This window comes from Drosophila serrata, unplaced genomic scaffold (genome assembly GCF_035046125.1).
Source record: "Drosophila serrata isolate PLE 108 unplaced genomic scaffold, ASM3504612v1 contig_165, whole genome shotgun sequence".
NCBI lineage: Eukaryota > Metazoa > Arthropoda > Insecta > Diptera > Drosophilidae > Drosophila > Drosophila serrata.
The window spans coordinates 910,294-927,469 of record NW_028257063.1 but is presented as its reverse complement, the minus strand read 5'-3'; the positions used below and the strand labels follow the sequence as shown (position 1 = coordinate 927,469).

Genomic DNA, 17,176 nt, shown 5'->3' with positions numbered 1-17,176 from the left:
TGCAAAGTCAAAGCTTTATTCTTGAGGGGGAAGGGGAAACCAATCCTCTTTTTGTTTTCCCTGGGTTACTAGTCGTATTTTTTACACAGACTTTTCATTTGGCATGCCAAATTTGTTGAGGGTCCTTTGGGTCCTTTGCCGTACTAAGCAGCAGCGGCGGACTTGCCTCATTCACACTTCACTTGATTTGAAAAATGAGCGCCTATTGAATGGCGGCCTGCCTCCGTGCCTCCACATCTTTGCCCCAAAACGATTGACAAACAAACATGGCAATAAACCGTAAAGTTGCCTTAGCTTATTGGGGCTTAAAGTTGCCCCTAGTCTTCGCCCAGTTCCCAGTTCCCAGCTCCCAGCGCCTACGTAGCCAAAAAGTTTCCTCGTGCGAAAAGTTTTTCGGCCAGAATCCGAGATCCGCCCGAGCCGTAGCTATGTATATTTGCATTTGAATCAGAGGCAGGCAAAAACAACACCGCTCTTACACAATGAGTTGCCATTTTCCTAGGCTAGCGGATAGCCTGCTTAGCTTTTCCTGGCACGTACAAATATATCTGCCTGTCATGAATATCAAATGCCTCCGAAAAAAGGTTGATTGAACAGTTGGTAGCCGGAAGTGCGGCAGTAGGAAAAATAAAAGGAAGTGTATGTAAAGGGTAAGCAGGAAGGTAAGTATTGGAATGTTGAATTCCCTTTGAATAAGGTATACGGGATTTGCAGAGATTAAGCATTTTAAGCAGATATTAAAATATTATAGAAATTTGCAATAATTTTACAATTTTTAAAATCGTCATATCGAAGATTAAATCATAATTTCTAATACATTTCAATATCTATCAGCCCATCACACCATTCCCCTCTCTGGAAAGTTTCTTCCTTTGACAACTGATAAAAACATTAAGCTCCAACAAAAAAACCCCCTCCCAAATATGTCATTTCTCCCTTTGCAGTGATGTAACTCAACTCCGAAAGCTCGCCTGCATTTGCAATTGGTAAATCTGCCTAGAATAAAATATATACGGCAAACATGGCGTATGCGCAATGTTTGCAATGCCATGTAATGGAACGACAGCTGTGCAGCGGCAAACAAATGGCAACAAAGGCCTAAGCTTCGGCATCCATAGGAGAAAAACATAAAAATGCCATTTCATATGGCTTTCAATTTATTAATATTTTATACGGGCAGCATGGCAGAAAGGGAATAAATAGAGTAAGAGTGTAACAGAGAGAGAAAATAGGAAAAGTTGGGGCAAAATGGCAAAAATGGCTTTGGCAATTCAGGTGTAAAATGTGCATTACTCATACGCCGCATAGCCCGTGGAATGATGACCTACACCACCAACCAACAAAACATATATAAATTGTTGTGTGTGGCCTTTTACCTGGGCATAAATTGCACATAACATTACGCATACGCACCGATGGCCAGGCTCTGACACAAATAAATTACACATTAAATTTTCGGCAACTGTTTTCAGTTCCTTTTGGAGGCCCTCTGGCAATGCCATCAAGTGACTCGACAGCCAGCAGATTGATGGTGCATCCGTTGCGAAGTTACCTCATTATGAAGTCCCCGAAAAAAAAAAAAACACAAAAACATATTCTCGCATTCATCACAAAAGGCGAAAAGTTTTGCGCGACCCCGCTACGGCTGACTTCCTGGCATCCTGGCCCATAATTGAGGCACATCGCAGACTCGTTTATAACGCAGGACGGCGTCTCCTCTCCCGGCAATCATATGGCTGCTGCGTGCAATGCAAAATTTTATGGGTTCAGGCTCTGCGTTTTATGGCATTTTCATTTTGCGAAAATTTCTGCACAATTAGTGAGAGCGAAAAACTTTGAATTGTGTTTTTGGGGCATGTCGAATGTGAGACAACGCCAGAAGGAGGAAGCCAGCAATTACAACCGCCACAAACTTGATTAATTCGAGCAAAACGAGTAGTTGTAGTAACTTCAATTGCCCTTAACTTGGGAATTATAGCAATTATTGTGTATTTGTGCCTGTAATAATAGTTTCTGCGAATTTTAATAATAATATTTACCCTTAATAATATCTAGAATTTAAGCCTAAGCTCTCCATTACCAAATAAAACTCCACAGTTACAAATAATTCCCTTTCGCAGATCACATTTGACCCCGCCAGGAGCTTAGGAAAAGGTCAATCGGATGTGACAAAACTAATTAGGGATAAACGAGGGTAAGCCATCCTGCCACTCTTATCCAAGGGCGAGTGATTTGCTCGTGTCAATCCCGGGAACCCCCTTAAAGTTGGCCCAACACTTTGCGTTATTTTGACAAACAGCAGAAGCAGCAGCAACAGCAACGACGAGACAAAGGCGACATTGAAACGCACACACACCCACCCCACCCACACGCACACCCACCTGGCAAGAGATGGTGTTCTGAAAGGGGTGGAACATGCATTAAACAAACAGCTGAGCCTTTTGTGTTGACTCATTAACGCACAAGCCACGGCCAAAGGGGGGAACCACAGGGTCTGAAGCACCCCGAGAGAGGGAGAGAAAGAGAAAGCAAGCGAAACGACAGAAATGAAACATCAGGACGAAGCCACCCGCATCCCTCTCGATCCTTCGCTTCAAGTGAAATAAATACCCCGAAGTCATAAAAAGCAAGGAGCAACAAAAACAATGTAAAGGACAACTAGAGATGGCAAAGATTACGGATTTTTCTTGAATACGAAAATTCCATAATTTCAAAACGATAAGCAATAATCAATTTTAAATCGATAAATATCATTGGTTATAGAAAATATTTAAGAGAGTCTGAACATAAATCTGAATAAAATTCTAAGACTTAAATAATTCAAATCCACATCTTAAAAAAATACACCTTAAAACTATAATATAACGTCTCTCGATTTATAATTATTATGTGTAAAGAGTTTCCCAAGTAAATGTTTATATAAATATACAAGAAATCCCTACAAATAAACTTTCATCCCTAGGCCACCAAAGTGCCTCCCCATGGGTGCTTGCTGCTGGCCACGTCTGGCGGGCGACACGACACTCGACTTGGCTTGAATGCCATGGGACACTGGGAGCAGCCAGGAGCCTGGAGGGAGCCGGAGTCAGGGAGCTGGCTTGTTGTGGAGTAACAATTTTCATTTTCAACGCCCAGTGTTGGGCGCAAAAAACGCATAAAATTTTACGAGCGCAGCTAAGCAAGAGGGTAACCGACGGAATCCGGGGATCCGGGAATCAGTGAAAACCCAGGGAACAGGGACCAAACAACAGAATGTAGAAGGGCGAACCTGTGTCCTGGCTGACTGGCTGGCTGGCTGGCTGGGTTACGACTCCCTCGGCAAAAGTTTAGCTTTCGTGTTGGCCATAAAATGCTTGACAGGGCTTAGGAATGCAGTTGATTTGAACTGGAATGGAATGGAGTTTCGGCGGAGGAGAGTCTTACGCCTGAATGGAGACGGCGGCGGTTCATCGGCAGTCCATTGGGGGACTTTGCGGCTGATGCTCTACGGATTTAAGGCGTATAAAGGGTTGGATGGAGCAGGAGAAGACCGTGTTCAGGTGATGTGCCCGTGCCCAGCCTCATCGTTTATTGAGTCGCTTTGCGTTAAGTTCCGGAATCTTCTTTTTATGGCAATAACGGTTAGGCGGCATTAGCTTCTCCTTCGACTTATTCTGTGACTCCAACCACGACTCCTTCTCCAACTCCTACTCCATCTCCTGCTCCTGCTCCTGCTCCTGCTCCTGCTCCTGCTCCTCTTGTTATCCCTCAGCGAGATTGCAGCATTTTGTGAGAATTAGCGCTAAATGAGCCAGTTTACTGGACTGTGACACACTGCCAGATGGAGACAATAGAGCGGGCATGGAGCAAGGCGAAAGGACGAAAAGACAAACTTTTCTTTTCCACGGGGCATTTAAGTTCGCATTTAAGTTCAACGAGATTGGGTTTGGGGGCAGACACACACACACACACACACACTGGCATAAAACAGGTAATGGGACGTTGGGTAACTGCAAACTGTGAAATGGAAAATCTTTCTGGGGTGGGGGGTATGTGTATGGGGCAAGTGTATCCCTACAAATTGTTTAGAAATATATTTCTTTGCAAAGCTATGGGTTCGCCAAGGTCAAAAAGGATAACATAACTTGGAGACTTTGATGCGGGAACAATAAATAATAAAATTAATACAGCAAGTTTATAAATAATTGGTATCACAAAAGATTTATCGCTGCGAAATTGATCTTAGAATAAGTATTGTAAATTTTATATATTTTGAAATAGGAAGATTTAAGATTTACGTGAAGCCACGTAAATAAGTTGGAAAACATACTCTTGAAGTTTGCAATAACGAAGCTTAAAATATTTATATTTTTTAAATCTTAATTTATCAACATTTTTAAAATTAAAATTTCTTAGAATTTTGACAATTTTGACCCAATTTAACCCCATATATTTTTTAGATTTTTAAAAATTTTAATTTCTTTCTGAAATAGCTAGATCGATGCTGATCAGGAATATATATGATTTATAGGATCGGAAATAACTCCTTGAACATTTATCACCAAGAAATATGTCCCTTTTTTAACTATTGATCAATATCATTATCTAATAATTTTTTGTAAAATTCGCAGTTTTTCAATTATCACAACAAGGCCAAAAATGCATTAATTTCAATTCGGAAAACTTTCCTATGTTAGTTTTTAAAAGTTTAATAAATCTGCATATTCCTTTTCAAATTAAAAAAAAAATTAAAATGTTTATGAATTTGTGACAATTCAGTGGGCATTTAATAAGATCTCTAAAAGTAATCTGCTAAATAATTAATTAAATTAGAAAGATCATACATATTTTATAGTTGTTGTGATTATATAAAAACCGTCGGGCTTATTATAGGTATATGCTTAGGTGCCCCAAGTCCAAAGGACCTTAGTCTTCATTCAACACTACTAACATACTACTACTATTAATATAATAATAAATTAATTATTTAAAGAAATCCTATAAATAAATTTCTTGAGCAATGCCCTCTCTGTATGCCTCCTTAGAGCCTTATTCAAATTGTTTGATTAGCCGCAAATCCTTTTTTACAGTCTAACGCCCCCACATACATATTTGGCTCCAGCATTTAACTGGGATCATGGCCCTTAGTCCTGGGCAAATATACTCCAGGAAAAAGGGAGAGAGAGTAGAAAACTTTAACTACACACAGAACACAGACAGACACACGAACGGAAAGTCGGAGAAAGTCTAGCACAAGGGCAAACAAAAGTAACTGAAAAATTTAGCGCTATGTCAACACATTTCCACAGAGGCATCCTTCGTTGTCGAAAGAGCAGCAGCAGCCATTCCCAACAAAAGGACAATGCATCTGAAGTGTCCAACCAAAAAAAAAAAATAAAAAGAAAAAAGGATGAAATAGAGTAAAAGCTCACATGTGAGCTCAAAGAAAATGCCAAGTGCTTGTACTGCTCAATGGGCCAAGGGGAGATTTTAATAAGTAGCCTTAACTTGTAGTCGCACTTCCCTTCTTGCCAGACTTCCTACAGGAAACTTTCCATGTAAGCTCGTCCCGCCGCATACAAATTATTTTGGCCAGAAACTTTTTAGCCCAACTGGAAACTGAAAACTGAAAAACTGGAAAAGTATTTGAAAAACTTTCGCCCGGGCGCCCACTCCATTAGGCGGCGATTGTCTCTGCTGGATAAATTAAGGCGCAACCAGGACCACAAATCATTGAATTGAACCGCAGTGCGACAGGATCTTCGAGGGGATGCCAATGCCAATGCCAGGATAAGGCGGTGTCGCCTTCGGGCTCAGCTGCTGCTCTCATCCTGCTGCCGCATCCGCCATCGATTGGCCCCTAAAGGCGACACATGTGGCAGGCATGGCTCCTATTCCCCACCATTCCTGCCTCTCTCTCTCCTCCACATATTATCTTTGCCATATTTTTGGTAATACAATTTCTGGGAATTTCCTTCGTTCTCCAGCTACTGGTGCTCCGGCTGCTCGTCCTGAATTTTAATAAACTGGCGAAGGAGCAGTGGCGATAGGGGGACCCTGTCTCGAGTAGGGGCCAAAGGGTTGTCACAACCCCAACGAACTTTGCTGCTGGGAAAAAGTTGTGTCGCTTAGCAAATTTTATCAATAATAAAAATGCGGCGCCTCGGTTTCTCCAGCATTAAATTTTCCCCCATTTTCCAGGTTCGAGAATTTCCCACAAAAGTTGTCTTGTCAAGTATTTTTATAGTCTGCTCCCGCCAACTCCTTGTGGCTCCTCCTCGTATTTACTTGGCAATTACTTCGAGCCCGGATTTAATTGAATGCAAAGTAGAAACTGCAACCAAAAACATTTCACTTCTCGAAAGAGCAGACGAAATGAATACGTTACACTGCCGGAAATAATTTAGAAATAATGTTTTATAAATTTCAAAGGGGCTAAATTTGTATCTTTCATAAAAATTAGTCATCTTCAAGCTCATAAAATATGTATGTTCATTCTGGCTTTGCATTGTTGTCTCTCTTTTATAGCCTCTTTTATAGCCTCTCACAGTCTTGGAATTATAGGAGTTCGACAACAATTCTATAAAATAATTTAAAATAATTATATGTAAATTTTAAATATTACATTTCATTCCTGGTATATATTAAAATATATTTTCTCAGCGCATTTCTGTTGAGACGCTCTCGTGGGCAAGTGGTGCACCAAGCCACAGGGGAAGCAGCGAACTGGAGGAGGAGCAGAAGGAGATGCTGGATGGATATGGCAACTGAACTGGGATCCGGGGCAGCCTTCGCTCAGGCAACGAAAACAGAACGCTGCCTCTGAGATGGCAACTGAGGGGCAGTCCAAGGAGCAGGAGCCGGAGCCAGGATTGTGTGTGGCTCTGTGCGTCTGTCTGTCTGCCATTTTCAAGTTGCATAATTTTGTTTTCCTTTCACCAGCGAGCGCGCTCATTTCTCGCGTCCTCCACTCCCAGAGTCCGCATCTTGGCTGCCAGCATTCATACTTTTTCACACCCTTTAGGATCATTTCGTGCATGGCATCTGTGGGCGCGCTGGCAACTCGAGAGGCTGACTCCCAGCTTCCAGATCCTGAGGCTCCCAGCTGGAAACTGCCAACCAGAAGCTGCTCCTGTTGCCATTTGCCCTGAATGGGACTCGCTTCTGTTCTCATTTTGCCCATTCAGTCCAGTGTGTGTGAGTGTGTGTGTGTCATGCACCTGCACACATACATCTATTTTTTTAAAGCAATTTAAATTAACAGCAATGACGTTGACGAGGACGCAGGAGTCCTGCTGGAACACTGCTGTGAGTGAATGAGACTCCGTGTGTGTTTGTTTATGCCCCACGGCCTCGAGGACGAGGTGGGATTGCGTTCCCGACATGCAATTGGAATGCAATTTGTTATGGGAAGTTAAGTCTCCACTTGTCAGTTAAGTTTACGCTTGGCTGTTTGCCCGTTGTCGTTGTCGACATCCTCGTCTTCCCATCCTCATGTACATATAACCCTGCAGGTTGCCTTGCAGTTATGGCCCCGGATCATGGCACTTGCCCCATGGCTCCTGGCTCCTGGCTCCTGGCTCCTGGCTCCTGGCTCCTGGCTCCTGGCTTTCCTGCTTCTCCCGTCTCTCTTCAGGCCTGTCCTTGTTGGGCAGTTAAAAAATAATTAAACTCTTTAAATATTTAAATTAATTTGTGCTGTGCTATGCAGTTGTGCACAAAAAAAGGAGAATCAACCGAAATTCTCACTTAATTGGCATGGGCAGCGCTGCTGCTGGTGCTGCTGCTGACGGGGCGAATGAGTGATATCCGGCGCTGGTTGGATGAGGGAGCTTGCTGGGGTTTTCTCTCACAGAAACTTCTTCCTAATAATCTTCAATTGGATTGCTGCACATAGAGAAATAACTAATCTTTATTTGGTTTATTTATTAAATATATTTAATTAATTTATGCCATTTTACGTCATATTTAAAGTGTTTTTGGTTGGAAAAACCAACAAACGATTGGCTTTTTAATGAGGGTTACATTTTTAATATAGAGTTTATATATCTAAATTCGGGTAGTCGAAATTTGTATACATTTGAAGTTTTCAATTGGATTATGGAACCGTTTTGTAGTATTTTATACTCTGAAGAAAATAGAAAATTAAAGTTAAATAAATGTTCATAACTAAGCCAAAAATGCATTTATTTCGATACGGAATACGCCTGTTCTGTGCTAGTTTTGAATAGGTTTATAAACCTGCGCATACTCAATTTTATATTTAAAAAATTTGAAATTTTTTTCCATTTTTATAAATTTTAACGATGTAACCTAATAATTTCTTGAAAAATTGGCGAAAAATTTGTTTCTCTGCTTTATGTCTAGAAAGATTCGCCGGTTGATGCTTATCATATTCTTGATATGATTTATAAGGTCGGAAACGACTTCTTCACTGCATTATAACCTTCTGACTTAAATTATATTCTTCAAAAAGGTATAAAAACATTTAATTTTCTAACAAAATCAAATTTTTTCGGACCTCATAATTAAGCCGAAAGAGCACTAATTTTAATTCGGAAAGCTTTTCTGTGCTAGTTTTTATTGCACTAACAAATCTGCATACTGCGTTTGTTGATGCTGTTGTCAGTTTTTGACTTAAATCATAAAAACCGGCATAAAGGCATAAAAACAGACAATTTTTCGCAAAAATCATAGTTTTAAAAAACTCATAACTAAGCCAAAAAAGCATTAATTTTAATTCGGAAAGCTGTTCTATGCTATTTTTTATTAGATTAACAAAACTGCATACCCAGTTTTCAAATTTAAAAAATTCAATTTTTTGTCAAATTTTGGCAATTTTAATGATGTAACCCCTTATAAAATTTTCAATTTTCGGAAAAATGTCAAAAAATTATTTTTTAACCAGACATGGCCAGAACGACTGGGCTGTTGATGCTGATCAAGAATATATATGGTTTATAGGGTCGGAAATGTCTTCTTCACTGCGGTGCAAGCTTCTAACTAAAATTCTGATATCCTTTAAGAGTCCTTTTAATATGTCCCTTTTCTACGCCATAAACTAAACATAAACATAAACATAAACTAAAATCTATATATTCTCTATATATAACTATATAACTAGATTCAAAAACATATTTCTCTCTCTGCATAAACTAGTATCAAAACAAAATACCAACGAACGAACTAAGTAAACACCACCAAAAACAATGCCAAGAATCATCATCCGAACGCAGAGCACGCAACTTTTTACTACTGGCGCCAGTTTGGGAGCCCCGCCCCCTGGCTTCCAGTTGAGTTGGGACTTTATAGCCGTTTACTTTGACATATCGCAGCTGACTTAACCCGGCCAGAACCCTGGCCAGGCCGGCTAATGGAGCCGAAGTACTCTGGTTACTCCGAGAGCCGGAGGAGGAGCGCCTGGAATTATGCTACACATAAGCGGGGACTGGCTCAAAATGGACTCGGCGGCAAATCAGACGATTTACATGCAGGCGAAAAATGTTGATTAGAAAATTAATTAAGGTTTTTACGATGGCACCGAAAGAGAGAGCGAGCGGCAGCCCAAGCTCAGCTCGGTTGGAAAACTTTCGCTTCAGCGAATTTACGACATTTTTATGACGGCCTGCCATGCGAACGAGGGCGGGGTGTTGTTGCCTCGTAAAAAAAGTGCGTAAAAACTTTGTGTCAGGAGCAGAGCTACTGCTCCGGATCCGGTTTGATAAAGCCGAGCTCCTCCTGACTGTAGCTCTTCCTGGGCCCATATGCAGATGAGTTCCCGGGCCCCAGAGCCATAAAGTTACTCGCAAATTTCGCCCAATAAATAAATTGTGCGCCGAATGTGTGAAGCCTTTCAGCTCCTTTCGTTAAGGAGGCGACGTCAACACGCCCACAAATTATTTTGGTGAAGGTGAACGAACTGCACTGCAAGAATTAAGAAGAATTATAATAAATTATAACATTTTCCTATGTATTTAAATATATATTCCCACAAAACGATCCAAATAAATCGCATTAGTTATGTTCAAAGTTCCATATCCTTTCTCTGCATGGAGCCTGACTTAAGCCTCGCAGCTCGATTGGTGCCCAGTTATACCGATACCAACTCCTCATCCTTATACTCCTCCTCCTCCTGCTCCATCTCCTCCTCGTTTTCCCTTTCCTCCACTTCCAGCTCCTTCTGAAGCTTGCGAGCCACCCCCGGGTGGTGTGAATGCAGTCAACGTTGAGGGTAGAATTTCTCGGTTTGTGCCGTTGCACAAAGGCCGGGAGAACTTGACGAAATCATTACTTTGCCCTGACATTTATTGATGCCATAAACTTGAAGATTTATGCGTTGTGGCAGTCGCACAAAACACCCGAAATGGCTGAATGGCCACCCAACCCAACCCCCCTGAGCATTGCACCCGAAGGGAAACCACCCGGGAGAGGACATTGATACTGCCAGTGGTTACCCTCCCGCCCAGCCTGACCATGAGACATTGTCCCGGCTTCTTCTACGTGGCCATGTCCAATTCCTCGTATTTTGGCATATTGCAGCACAGTGGGACATGGCGGAGTAACCACCTCTGTCCGGACTCCTTATCTATCCCCTCACAAACACTCACACAACAGCGTGTTAATTTATTTAAATTGACTACGTGCAAAGTTTGCTCGCGTCTTTGGCTCTACCACGCCCCCAGGAAAGTCCTTCCTCCAATAGAGATTTGTGGAAGAAAGGGGTTTTTTTGTAAGGGGGAGAAAAAGAAGGAGGAACTGCCTTTCCTCACTGTTTGCACAAATTTCACATTTTACTGCTGCGCTCCATCGTGGACATTTTTTGTCTTCGAATGCAAACCAATTTGGCAGGAAGCGGATAGGAATATGTGGCTGAGATTCATAGCTCGGCTATAGCAGGCTGCTTGAATGAGCTACGAAGGATAGATTTATCCATATACTGAGACTTTGATCTATTGATGAAATATTTTTATTTAATAGCTACAAAAAGAAAGATAAAAGAATATCTAGGAGGTCAAAATCTCAAGGAATTCTCTTCCGAAAGAATTGTTCCTATTATTAACTATTTAATAACTTGATTGCTGCAGTAATTTTATATTATATTTATAAATACTACTTTACTATATTAATAAATACTTTATAGAGAAAATGGGAATGTCATTAGAATGGGTATTAAGTTTTCATGTGTTATTCTAGTTTTGGTTTTTAGAAATACCACTAAAAGCAAATATAATATTTATCTACTTTTCTTATATTTTCGGACTCAATTATTAAAAAATAACTTTAATTTTTTTTATTAACATCTTTTATTTAATCAACAATCTATTTAAATAATACTCTGATTATATGTGTAATAATATATTTCAATTTTAATCAATTTTAATTTATTTATATATTGTAATTTGTTTTATTATTTCTTTAATAGAACAGGAACTCAATGTAAAATATTTAAGGTTTGTAGAACTTTAAATTCCTTTGACAAGTTGTAACTGTATTTTATTGATGTAATTTATATTGATTATTTCAGTACATTATTTAAACAGTTCGATTTAATAAATTGAGTTTATTGTGCCCTCTATGTATGTATACGTGAATTATTTAATCCCTGCTATAGTTCAATATTAGCTTCTATTGCTAAAGGCTTCATTTGTTGTTGGTTAAATTAACTATTATAATTATGGTATACTTAAGTTGCTTATAACAGCAAATTATGTAATTTAAGATGTAAATAAATGTTAATTTATTTAGCAATTCCTGCTACAACTCCACTCTTAAATTTCAGATTTTATTTGGGATTCCCTACTGAAATATTTTAAAATAATAGTAAACTTTCTTTTAACTCATCAAAACAAATAGTAAACTTTCTTTTAATTCAACAAAACAAATTGATATTCTGATTTTACCCACTTCACAACTACCTGTAATGCCTATCATAAGACTCACTCTTTGGGCCGTAGGGGAATTGGCAAACGCTCGCGCATAAAAACTCATTTGAATGAGTGCCTCCTCGCCTGCCTGCTGGACGGCAACGTAGTGCAGCAGGAGCAGCAGAGACAACAGCCAAGGGCTCACCTTGCTCCTGCTACCACTTCCTGGAGCCGGGGTGGAGTCGCGTTCAAGTGCACATTGCCTGCAGGCGGAAATGCACGGGCACAGCTGCTACAGGAGCTCCTACTTCAGCTCCTGGCCTCGCAACGATTCGCGTGTCAACAATAAGCGCAATAACTTGAGCTGCATTCAATGTGGCTGGAGCAGGTGATGAATGAATGCATGCTCCGCGAAGGAGCCTAGCCAGCTAATTAACTGGCAAATGGATTTCACTGGCAAACACTGGCTGGCCACTTGTGCTCATCCTTCTCCTGCTCCTGTAAAACACAATCTACACCAGTTTTCTACCACATTCGTCAGCTTAACTCGTCCTTTTGTGCTCATCTTTAACAATTGTCTTTGGGGTTAAGCAAGGAACACAAGCACAGAGAAGATAGTGAGCTTACGAAACTGTATATATCTATGGTATATATGTAGAATATAGTGGTGTATACGGGGTGAATCACAAATATTTTGATCTACAACTCTGGCAAAAACTAATGGGATTCTATATACAAATATCAAATGAACTAAATAAAATTTTACAAGCTAAACTAAACAATAAATTTTGAAAGCTGACTAGAACTTGAACTGCGGCTGATGCTGATAATCCTGTTGTTTCTCCACTATTTCAGGGGATTGCTCTTTAGATAGTTGGCCAGCAAGAGCAGAGCGAACGATGTGGTCAGGAACAAGCTGCCGGGTAAAGAACGACGAACGGGTAAATTGGGATCAAGTTCGCGTTGGCCAAAGAGCTCGACATCGGCCTCGTAAGTCTCATAGTTATTCCAATGCAGACACCTCTTGACTGCATAATCCCAGCGTCTGTAAAGCAGTTCACGACCTGTATATATAAGCAAGAATATTTACTTGTATATTAAGATATTCTTCCTATAACTTCACTTACGATTCTGCGTGGTCGTCGGCGAGAAGACGTCCGTGGGCGGGGAGTACATTTTTAGGGCATACTGAAGGGACACCACCTGCATGGTTATGCCAGCGGCTATCATGACGCCTAGTCCCGCCGGCGAGGTAGTCTGCGGCCGTTCCAGCATACAGCCAATTATGTCCGCAATGAACTGCACCAGATGCGTGTTCTCAGCGTAATCGCCGCCAAATGTGAGCACAGGCTGTATGCTAGAACGGTCCCAGTTGGGCGTGTCCCTCCTAAATGCCTGTAGTACCTCGTAGATCTGAAAGCCGGTAGCCTCGTAAGCGGCCTGCGTGATGTTCTCCGCCGTCGTCTGGCTGCTCAGACCCAAAATTATACCCCTGGCATCGTGCCGCCAGTACGGAGCATACAGGCCATGAAAGGCAGGCACCAGAGTGATCTCTGACCGCTTAGCCGCCAAACCACATTCGGCATTTAACATCGAAGAGGAGCAGGAGGACGAGATCATAGAGTTCTCACCGATGAAGGTGTTTAGCGATTCCACCACATTGTCGTTGGAATTAATCTCAGTGTTAATGCGCAGCCTCTCGCGCAGCCAGGTGACCGTGGAGCCTGCATTGGAGATGGCGCCCTCGAGCGTATAGTTGGTGGCTTCCGCGGGGCCCAGCTTGTGTGCTATGCCCGTTATAAGACCAGTGGCAGAGTCCAGCTTCTCCTTGGCGGTGTTCAGCAGGACAAAGCAGCTGTCGTCCAGCGTGCAGACATTTTGACCCGCCTTCACGCAGAGCTGACCCAGTAGACAGGCTGGCTGTTCTCCCATCATGCCCGCTATGGGTACGCCCAGCAGGGGACCCTCTAGCACATAGCCAAATATCTCGGAGTTGGAACGTATTCGTGGCAGTATGTTAATCGGCAGACGGAAGAACTGGCACAGCTTCGAGTCCCACTGCTGCGTGGAGATGTTCATGAGTCCAGTATAGTGGGCATTGGTGAGGTCCGTGGAGTGCACACCCGTCTCCACGCCGCCGGTTAGGTTCCACAACAACCAAGAGTCCAGTGTGCCGAAAAGGCACTTCTCCTCCTCGATGGCACTGCTCACAGGGGAAACGTGATCCAGCAGCCAGCGAATCTTCAGGGCGCTAAAACAACTGCTCAGGGGCAAGCCGCTGCGATATCGCACGTAGTCCACATTGTGCCGGACATTGTGAAGCAGCGTCTTCAGGATGCCGTTGCTGCGGCAATCGGACCAGCCGATGGCATTGTGCAGCGGTTGACCCGTCTGCTTGTTCCAAAGCACAGAGGTGCCTCGCTGATTGACGATGCCCACAGCGATGATGTCATGCGGGTCGATCTCCAGTATCACCAGGTTCTTGTATGCAGTCTGCAAAGTAAAAAAAAAAGTGGGTCTGATAAGTGGCTGTGATGATATAACTCCCGATGCTACACGCACCTCAATGCACTCCTGCATATACTTCCATATCTCCACGGGGTCGTACTCCAGCCAGCCGGCCTGATGGACGATCTGGCGCAGCTTCTGCTCGTGGTAGGCCAGCACCTCGGCATTCTTGGTTGAGTAAATCTATGGAAATAGAAATTGAGTCAGCTGTCCGGCGTATGGGTGCGCATGTGTGCGGGTGTGCGTGCGTTTTCGGCTTTTGGACTCACCAGAAAGCGACAGTGGGTGCTGCTCACGTACGCGACGCCGATGAGTGCTCCGAACCTCCCATAGCGGCCGTTGATCATCTTTCGCCTGCCCCGGGGGCCGCGGACACGTGCTGTTGGGTGTTAAAGCGGTCGGCGCGAGCGGGGAATAATGCCCAAGCCGTGTTTTGTTGTTAGTCGCTTTTTTTTGGAATGACAGTGAGACCGCCGATACATCTGTTCAAAACTCCTCCGACACCTGGTCTTACTATCTCTATCGATAGTATTTTTCCCAACATCGATGTTTCACTAACTTCACTAAAAAACATTACATGTACACACTATCGATGTTTTTGCATTTCTAGCTGGCAGGCTGTCGTTGGGAAAAATTGTTGATTTGAGGTTTTTCCTAGAGTTATGGAAATTCTCTGGAATTATATAATTTCCACAGGCATTCAGATCAGTTTTGCTTCTAACGATTGGCCAGATACAAGTCAGTAACCAAATATATCGATATGTCGCTTAGCGAATCGATTTGACTGCCATCTCTAACGGAGAGCGCGGAAAACAAACGAGCACGCGCAGAACGGTAAATCGGTCCCAACAAAATAAACTTTCAGAATCCTGCGAGAGAGTCTTAAAAAGAAAGCTACCGCCTCTGGCCCGGAGTCTCGAAAGGATAAAACCAGAGCTGACTGCAAGGACAACAAACCGCAATGAGCAGAAGAAGCAGCAACCAGGAACCGATTCTTAAATCAGAGAAGATGCAGCGCTACTACGCTGAACGCGAGACCACAGGACCCGAGTTCGGTAAGTTGGTTTTCTTCCTGGCCAGCAATTTCGGTACACGGTGGAAAAGGAAAAGGCCTGTGTGTGGCAGTCGCGATTTGCAGAATCAACCCCCAAAGCAGAACGATTGTCCTGTCCGCGTCTTCTGCGCTTAGGGGTTGCTTGCTGAAGAAACGTAGAAACGCGAACCCCGAAGTGGGACAACACAGATTTTTAACGATTTTTCCCACTTAATCCTGCCTACAGACGATCGCCTGATAAAGCTGGTGCGCTCTAATCCGGCCATCTACGATGTCAGCCATCCGCATTATCGGCGTAATCCGGTCCGTGTGGACATATGGGATCGAATTGCCACCGAACTGGGCGCCTCCTGTGAGTATTTCAGTCATTTCCACTGCGTAGATTGTGGCTGAAACCCACCCTCCTTCTACTTTTTCACAGCGCGATTTCTGCAAACCAAATGGAAGAACATACGGTACAACTATCTACAGGAGATCAAGGCGATTGAGACGGGCCAAGCTAATCCGAATGTGCGGAAGAGACGCTTCACCGAAGATTTATCCTTTCTGCAGAACACGGCCCAGACTTATAACGTAAAGAAGTCCCAGAGCTACACGGCGGCACAGAATGGCAGTGACAACGACAGCAACAGCTTTCTTTACCCGGACCCGGAGCACCTCAAGATCGATGCCTCCGCGGGCTACGACATAATAGAGCTGGACAACAGTGACGATGGCTCACACAGCGACGACAACGAGATTGTGCCTGAGCTGCAGCTGGTCATGGAGCCCAAGGCAGAGCTATCTTTGCAGGCGACTCTCAACGGCACAAGCAGCAGCAACCACAGTCACGAACATGACCACGACCAGGACCATACTCATGTTAGCTCACCGGCCTCCTCACCCCTGCTTACACCAATGGTAGTTATGGGCAACGGCTACGACCAGGACCAACCGCAACAGCAAGAGCAGGGCCAGCAGAACATCAAGAACAGTTCGCTATCCAATGGAGAGGTGACCATCGAACCAATATATAAGGCAGCGGCCAGCCGGCGCACGATACCCAGCGAGTTTCTGGTCAATCCGGCGGCCACGCGCCGAACGTTACCCAGCGAATTCCTGGTCAATCCGGCCAAGCGCAAGGCGGCCGCACCCTCTGCGTCAAACCCACCGCTGTCGCCCCTTAGCGATCCCATCGAGCTTTATTGCCTTTCGCTAGTCGACACACTGCGCAGCATGCCAAGGTCGGAGCGGGAGCGCGTCAAGTTTGAGTTCGCCAGCATACTGAAAGATGCCAAGTACAAGGATGAGTCCTAAGTGGACGACTCCCCGGTTGTCGGATACGATGCTCTATACTCTATGCAATACGTACAATTTTTGATTAGTCTTTTTAATGGTAAATACAGACAGGACACACTCAATCACACCCACGAACACCAAAGTCCCTATACTAACAAGATTCATAACGCCCATGCATCAGATCTAGAATGCTCTTAAAATTCTAGTGCAATATTATCGTATGGCGTTAAGTCATCTTGTTCTTATATAAGATCTTTGCGTGGACACTATTTTGTATACACCCCGGTTTATGTATCACTCAATTTACAAAGAATTTGTAATTATTGCTGCGTTCGCGTTTCTAGTTTCTAGGCTAGGCTGTAAGTTAGGTTGTCTTTTAAGTTTATATCAAGACGAGCGATATGATATGTAAGTGTCCATATCTATTCAGTTGTATCAACAATGATCCCAAATAAAAATAAAGCACAAAAACTAAACAATTCTAACGAATTCA

The 17,176-nt window shown here is 43.1% G+C and overlaps 2 protein-coding genes across 2 annotated transcripts; one reads left to right on the top strand and one right to left on the bottom strand.

Moving 5' to 3' along the window:
- Positions 1-11,263: 11,263 nt before the first annotated feature.
- LOC110176318 (glycerol kinase 3) lies at positions 11,264-14,888 on the bottom strand. The gene is made up of 4 exons (XM_020942637.2): positions 14,621-14,888; positions 14,406-14,534; positions 12,971-14,336; positions 11,264-12,907 (listed from the first exon to the last, which is right to left on the bottom strand). Exons 1-4 carry the CDS (start codon positions 14,696-14,698, stop codon positions 12,690-12,692), a joined length of 1,791 nt encoding a protein of 596 aa, XP_020798296.1. The 5' UTR covers positions 14,699-14,888; the 3' UTR covers positions 11,264-12,689.
- Positions 14,889-14,923: 35 nt separating this feature from the next.
- Dlip3 (Dorsal interacting protein 3) lies at positions 14,924-17,159 on the top strand. The gene is made up of 3 exons (XM_020942638.2): positions 14,924-15,406; positions 15,632-15,757; positions 15,827-17,159. Exons 1-3 carry the CDS (start codon positions 15,313-15,315, stop codon positions 16,699-16,701), a joined length of 1,095 nt encoding a protein of 364 aa, XP_020798297.1. The 5' UTR covers positions 14,924-15,312; the 3' UTR covers positions 16,702-17,159.
- Positions 17,160-17,176: the final 17 nt, after the last annotated feature.

Excerpts from the sequence above, each read along its gene's own strand:
- LOC110176318 (XM_020942637.2), bottom strand. The coding sequence starts at position 14,698 with ATGATCAACGGCCGCTATGGGAGGTTCGGAGCACTCATCGGCGTCGCG. Across the intron at positions 14,535-14,620 it reads GCACCCACTGTCGCTTTCTG|ATTTACTCAACCAAGAATGC; the intron begins GTGAGTCCAAAA and ends CTATTTCCATAG. Across the intron at positions 14,337-14,405 it reads ATATGCAGGAGTGCATTGAG|ACTGCATACAAGAACCTGGT; the intron begins GTGCGTGTAGCA and ends TTTACTTTGCAG.
- Dlip3 (XM_020942638.2), top strand. The coding sequence starts at position 15,313 with ATGAGCAGAAGAAGCAGCAACCAGGAACCGATTCTTAAATCAGAGAAG. Across the intron at positions 15,407-15,631 it reads GACCACAGGACCCGAGTTCG|ACGATCGCCTGATAAAGCTG; the intron begins GTAAGTTGGTTT and ends TCCTGCCTACAG. Across the intron at positions 15,758-15,826 it reads CACCGAACTGGGCGCCTCCT|CGCGATTTCTGCAAACCAAA; the intron begins GTGAGTATTTCA and ends ACTTTTTCACAG.